Source organism: Triticum aestivum, chromosome 2D, assembly GCF_018294505.1.
Source record: "Triticum aestivum cultivar Chinese Spring chromosome 2D, IWGSC CS RefSeq v2.1, whole genome shotgun sequence".
In the NCBI taxonomy this organism is placed as follows: Eukaryota; Viridiplantae; Streptophyta; class Magnoliopsida; order Poales; family Poaceae; genus Triticum; species Triticum aestivum.
Genome location: NC_057799.1, coordinates 623,545,508 through 623,552,718, shown reverse-complemented (window position 1 = coordinate 623,552,718; position 7,211 = coordinate 623,545,508). Strand labels below are relative to the sequence as shown.

Sequence of the window (7,211 nt, the reverse complement as noted above, 5' to 3'; positions counted from 1 at the left end):
ACAACGAACACCAGAAATAATAAAAATTATATCCAGGTCCGTAGACCACCTAGCGACGACTACAAGCACTGAAGCGAGCCGAAGGCGCGCCGCTGTCATCGCCCCTCCCTCGTCGGGGTCGGGCACAACTTGTTGTAGTAGACAGTCGGAAAGTCGTCGTGCTAAGGCCCCATAGGACCGGCGCACCAGAACAGCAACCGCCGCCGATGAAGGATAACGTAGATCGAAAGGATCCAATCCGAAGACACATGAACATAGACGAAAAACAACCAGATCCGAGCAAATCCACCGAGGATAGATCCCCCGGAGACACACCTCCACACGCCCACCAATGATGCTAGACGCACCACTGGAACGGGGGCTAGGCGGGGAGACCTTTATTCCATCTTCAGGGAGCCGCCGTCGTCTCGTCTTCCTGAGCAGGACACAAACCCTAACAAATCTGAAAGGAACGACTAACAACGGAGCCCTCTCGCTGGCCCTTGCCAGGATCCACCTCGCCTCCATGGCCCTAGGGCCACCGGAGACGAGGCAGACCTGCGGCGGAGCCGGCGAGAGGCACAAACCCTAGCTTTTTTGGTGGAGGAGGAGGCGGCTGCGTTGTGTGCGTGGGTTCATGTTTTCATTGATGTGTGTATATGGATATATGTAATGGTACTTTTCAATTGAAGTTGTATCTTCACTTATTCTGGTTTCCAGATACTTCACCAAATGGCTACTATATGTGGGTGTATTTTGATTTGATTTCACAGTTCAAAGAATATATAGTTGGCTTTCCTTTCAGGAAAAAAAACTTGTCTGGCTGAACTGAAATGTCTTATATCTTTGGCTTCGTTTTTTAAATGAAAACAGGGCAGGTGTGGGTTGTGTGTGAAAAGACCTTTAAATCTTCAAACGATTGGTATAAAAAGATAATCACGCTGCTTATTTTGGCAGTGCAAATTAAGCACCAGATATGTATTAAAACTTTCCACAACAGAACAGCATTGTATCATCAATCTCGGAATAATTTGAACGTTTGACTAGTTAATGTATGTACTTCCTCCAATTCCAAATATATGACGTTTTGGTAGTTCAGACTGAACTACCAAAACGTCATATATTTAGGAATGGAGGGAGTAATATCTAAACATATGTATGAAAGTGACTCACTCCACTTTCCAATACATGGTATTGTAATATCTTGCTGCACAAGAGAACAAGTCTGGTCATACACAGTGAAACAGAGAAGGTGGACACTGAAGGATACGATGCAACAAGCGAACTCAGTGCAGAACTGAAGACAGCATCCCGGAATTAACTTGCTAAAGTTGTGTATCTTGCTCATAGAATCCATGCAAGATTATGGAATTATTGACTACCCAACACAGAAAACATCATCGTCTCTGTCGTCAATCTCGCAACCCTTCAAATATTAGACTAACTGTATATGTATGTGTGCCTATCTAACAGTGTGTAGAAGTGAAGACGTGCAGAGCACTGCTCACATCTTGCATGCTTTATCATCTTTACATTCACCCTGCCAGAAGAAAAGACGGGTCCGTGAGCTCAAGTTATTCATGGTCATATATGAAGTTCCAAGAAGAGGAAATAAAACCAACTAACCGCTTGTCTTCGGGCCGCAAAAATTTCCTCCAGGGGAGGTCGACCTGTCATAGCGACAAAAATGGGCACATCATTCAAACCATCCAGTATACTTCATTAATGTGCAAATCGTTAAAATGGTTTTAATCCGACTACAAGAATAAATGGAGAAACAACATAGTTGGAGTTATCGATGTGGCGAACTATTAGTGGCCAAACCTGTAACTTCCATACGGTATTTGGCCCATACACCATATACTGCATTTGCTATGGTAGCCACCTGCAAGGCATCAGAGCAATTAAGATCGGGATTACAAGTAACATGATAATTTAAAAAGTTTAAATTATTCTTCAGTTCTTCAATTTGATCACATCAGAGCAAAAATTTGAATTCCTCAGTTCTTCAATTTGATTTAGCATTCCATCTAAAAAAGTTTAATATAGCGAATGTTCCATCAAGTAGAAAGCGTGCAGCTGAACGACAACTCTCTGAAATGAACGAAACAAGCTGATACTTGGATTTACTCTGGAAATGTGCACTTACAGGCTCATACTTAGTAACTGCATAAACCCATCCGAGTCCAACTTCCTCATAAAGCCTTCTGAATGCCTGCAATAGTAACTTTAGTAACTACTTACAAAAACATATAAATAACCGTTGCATACACAAAATGTACATGAATTCTGCATATGTTGCTAAGGTCATCCTATTTCTCTTGGTATTACAACCTTTGTCAGCTTGGCAGTTGGCACTAGTACGGAGTGGTTAGGGCATCTCCAATGGTTGTATGGTCATCGTTGGTAAAATTGCCACATAGACTGTTTTGATGACATGGCATGTAATAAAAGAAGAGAGAGAATGAAATCGTATGATCCTGAAGCAACCCTCCATGCACAAGCTCCGAGGCAAGTCTGTTCATTTCTTCAACATTTAGTGGACCCGCCTGGATTTTTAACATACGCTTAACATACGTCTCATTGAAGAGCTTGTATGATGTGCTGTTGGCTGCTGACGTGGACACTTTTACCAACGATCGAACATACAAGCTGTTGCAGATGCCCTTATACTGTAGGCTCAAACTAACTCCAGACTGGTAGACACTTCTTTAATATATGATAATGCCACATGGTCAAAACAGTTACTATAATAATGTGATGATAATAAGCCCTGTGTGTAATACTACTCTTGTATCACAGTACTAATAACTCTGTTCCGCGTCTTGGACTAATCATCCGTTTGAGGGTTTTAGCTTCTCCTTGCTACCAAGGGATGTGGATGCTCTTGTAATAGGGAGACATTATATATCATTCACTACTTCAATCACTTCCATGTCTAACTCTGCCTTTCATTTGCTTCCAAATAAGTTCAAGCTATTATATTTCCTATAGTAACTTACTACCTTCTGTTTTTGAAAAGAAAAGGTTCAGTAGGGGAGAATGCAAATCACTGAATTTCACACGGTCATACCTCAACATCTGTGACGATAGTTCCATCTGAGAGAATGGCATGTATCCTCCCCATCGCCTGGAAACAGAAAATAAGTTTATTTAGAGAGAAAAAAGGTAGGCCTTCAGTCTAAAAGGTAAAATGATTGCATACTGTTCTAAAACACCGCCATCAATTTTTAACTATAAACATAAGTAGTTGCGAGTTACTAAAAACTGTGAATATAAAACTGGCTGCCATTGGAATATCCAGAAACAAGTTTACAAGGGGGGGAAATAGATATTCAGTTTCTTGGGTGTGTATCACTACAACTACGAAATGGTATCTTTTATGCTCTTGTATCAGTAGCCTTAAAAAATCAAACAGGCTGAAATTTGGACACTGAGGCAATAGATCGTATACATGACCAACTTCATTCTTTTCAGAAAACCGAGCATGGAACTAATAAACCAAAATGAGAATCTGTACTAAAAGGTAATACGCACAGTTTCATAATCAAGATCCTGATTGTCCTTCGGAGAGTAATCCTTCGAGCTGATGTCGACAAAATTTATAGCTCCATAGGATTTGTTCCTTTCCCTCAACATGTTTACCTGTCAAAACATGAGAGTTGGTAAGAGCAAACTTAGCTGCTGCAGCTTGCAGGATCACCAGTAAGTCTGTACTGTTTTATTCACCGACAAGTGAAGAAAATAAATTCAGAATTAAATGATTGCGAATCAGAGACTTCATTATTCATAAGATGGTGATGTGCATAGAGTTCGTAGCATGTCGAACCCATGTGACAGGGTCCTAAAGTATTACAGACTTAAGTTCATGGCGGGGAACTCTGGAGTAAAAGCCAAGTGTCTCCTAAAGACAGTTTTATGCTGATGAGAAATTCCAAGGAAATAAACTAAGCATGACACGAGTAGTATATGATGATGACAGTCAAGAATTCATAGGAAACACCCATGTTGTTGGGACTAATTCAAATCAACAAAGTTCATCCACATGATCAGATGGTTCAGAATCCTGGAAACAATGAGATCTCATTTATCATCTTGGAAATATTCTTCGCAGTTGACTGAGCATCAAATAATCTAAACTGGAAAAGGAATACAATACAATGGTATGGAAAAAGAATGATAGAAACAACATGTCACCACATTAGACTTTAAAAAAAAACAGACAGTTGAGAAGTGCCATAGGATATGAAATAGACACAGGATATTTTGTTTCTGCGACTGAGCCAAGGCAAAATGAGCTTGCAGACTCAGAGCCATTTACCAGCATCACCCAACATTAGTTCATTCTCATGCATTCATATGACATATCACAGTCATCAATTCAAAGCATTCAGTTATGGCAGTGGTTGAACATGTACAAATATGTGTCCTTGTTAAGCTGCATCATAGGTTTTGAACGCACTCTGAATATGCAATTGCTGAATATAATAAGTAATGGATTCAATACAATGGTATGGAAAAGAAATGATACAAAAAGCATATCACTATATTAGACTTTAAAAAGATAGATAGTTGAGAAGTGCCCTGGATATGAAATAGACACAGGATATTCTGTTTCCGTGACTGAGCCAACGGCAAAATCAGCTTGCCGACTCAGCACCATTTACCAGCATCGCCTAACATTAAGTTCATTCTCATGGATTCATATGGCCTATCATACAGTCATCAATTTCAGCATCCAGTTATGGCACTGGTTGAACATGTAGTACTCTGAACATGCAATTGCTGAATATTTGCCGTTATTAAAGCTGCTTCATAGGCTTGAGCGCACTCTGAATATGCAATTGCTGAACATAATAAGCAAGTCCCAGAAACCATGGGTGGATGATGTGACACACCTCACGCATACAGAGCGGGCATTCACCATCGTAGAGCATCTTGATCCTCCAGCCCTGGGACGAGCTCCCCGCATCCTTGGACTCCGATGCAGGGGGCGCCTTTACGTCCGAGTGAGCCTGGCACCTGCGAGCTGCAGTTCAATTCAAAGTTCAGACACGGCTCGAATCGATACAGCGAAGCGGGGGAGCGGGAGGCAGGCTCGCTCACCGTACAGCGAGGCGGGGCGTGGGGCGGCGGGGTCCCACCGCGCTCCCCGCGGCGGGGTCCGCGCCGCCGCCACCGCCGCCGCGGCGGCGAGCGGGCGCGCGCGGGGCAGCGCCGCCCCCAGGCGGGCCAGCGAGCTCGCCATCGGCGCCGGTCGGGTCGGTCGGTCGATCCGTCTCCCGTCTCCCTCGCGCCCGACGCTGCCTGGCTTTGCGTGTGGTGGGCGAGGTGGCCTCGTTGCGCCGCAGGAATGCGGTGGCCTCCGCTGGTTCAAATGGGGTTCGCTTTGCTCACCGGTCGGATTTCGCTCCACGAGGGCGGTTTCTCTCCTTCCCTCCACACCGCAAATTTCCCCGCATCCATTTTATATTGTCCTCTGTTTCTTTGATATTTTTCTTCTTTGAACGGGACTAAGAGTGAGCGTTCGTCCCTTAGCCTTAGTGCGTGAACGCTTGCATCTCGTCTTCCTGCTTCGCTCTTTCTCTCTCGATCGTGGTCTTGCGGCCTCCATTTTTCTCTCTCCATGTCGGCGCCATCGCTTACTTGTTACCGAGGTGTCCTTCTCTTCCATCTCCATGGCGTCGTGGCCTCCACAATTCGATGATGTCAATGTCTCTGATGGCGCCAACTCGAGGGGCAATATTTGCGCTTCGATGAGGTGCTCTACCAAGGTGATAAGGCATTCTGTTATCCATGGTGTGTATCCTTGTCGTCATCACGCCACCTCGCTTGTCTACATTCTTCTTTTTCACAGTGTTCCCACTACAGATTTTCCTTTCAAAAAAAATGTCGTGTCCAAGGAAAATATCTAGAAATTTCCTCTACCTCATAGTATTAGAAACTCATCAACAAAAGTAGGCATACACCTACATTCCAACATACCTACTTTTGCACCGAAGTTTACTGATGAACTACCATTTACAATCAAAGACATTCAGCTGAGCACCATTGCCAAACGAAGAAAGTCGAACAACATTCTCACCGAACAATTTTAATACTAGCCATATTGTGTTGTTGCAACATGAACAAAATGTAATGAAAAGAATTAGACAAGCCAAGATTAGCCCTTGACAGCATCTTTTTGATAGAAGAGGAAACCTTAAACACCACACATGAGTGGGCAGGCGGACAGGCTGCACACTCGCGCACCTTGCTAACAGAATATGATGCAAATTGTGATGACGAGAATCCCAGAAAACAAAGAGAGCTATCCCCCATCCATGTATGTAAGTCAAACAAGGCCACACAGCTTTAATAAGATGGCCCATGGTATTGCTAGCACCCAACGAGTTTCTTTGACAAGGAACAAAAAAGATCGCATGGACAAATAATATAGGATGATGAGATTCGTTCTCCTAAACCATTAACGGTGCCCACAGGATAGAGCCGTCAGCTATGCAACTTGGAGGTCATCTGGCAAGTCGTCCAAACTAGGGCTAGACCAAAAGCTCATAGCTCGTGAGTTTAATGAGCGCTCGATAGCTCGGCTCGCTAAGCTCGAAGCTCGCTTCTTAATGAACAGAGTCAATCACAAATTTCAGCTCGTTAATCTTACCGAGCTTAACGAATGATCTAACGAGTTTCACGAGCAGCTCGTTAAGCTCGTTAGTATATCACAATACATATTTTCATCTTTGTTACAACATTTTTGTAGCATCTTACGTGCCCATCTAATCGAGCCAACCTAGCTCATAGGAGGTAGAAAACTAGCGCACATACTCATGTAGTCACCATCTTAAAAATCATACCTACACTCTCATCGCGTAGACTGTAGCACATCGTATTTTGTTAACGAGCTTAACAAGCTTTTTAATGAACAGAGCTGAGTAAGTTTTTCTGCTCGTTAAGCTTAACGAGCTTAACAAGTCGAGCCTTAACGAGCCGAGCCTTAACAAGCCAAGCAGCTCGTCAATCCACTCCTAGTCCAAACCGCAGCTGAAAAACACGGACTCCAGTCGAACAAGCAGAAGAACTCTGTTAATCTTCCTTGTATATGTCATGGGCTGGCCGAAGTGGCCCATTAGTGAACCGCCATGGGAGTACTCGGCCCGCCCCACCTGGTGGGGAAACGATGTGGTGAGTACCGCTTAGTCCAGGACTCCATCACCTGATACACCTGGCGGCAGAGG

General features: G+C 43.7%; 1 protein-coding gene across 1 annotated transcript; it reads right to left on the bottom strand.

The window, feature by feature from the left end:
• Window positions 1-1,157: 1,157 nt before the first annotated feature.
• On the bottom strand, window positions 1,158-5,402 carry LOC123055079 (uncharacterized protein At5g50100, chloroplastic). The gene is made up of 8 exons (XM_044478996.1): window positions 5,086-5,402; window positions 4,878-5,008; window positions 3,517-3,624; window positions 3,053-3,109; window positions 2,129-2,194; window positions 1,804-1,864; window positions 1,606-1,649; window positions 1,158-1,519 (listed from the first exon to the last, which is right to left on the bottom strand). The coding sequence occupies exons 1-8, from the start codon at window positions 5,225-5,227 to the stop codon at window positions 1,484-1,486; spliced, it is 645 nt and encodes a 214-aa protein (XP_044334931.1). The 5' UTR covers window positions 5,228-5,402; the 3' UTR covers window positions 1,158-1,483.
• Between the last annotated feature and the right edge of the window lie 1,809 nt (window positions 5,403-7,211).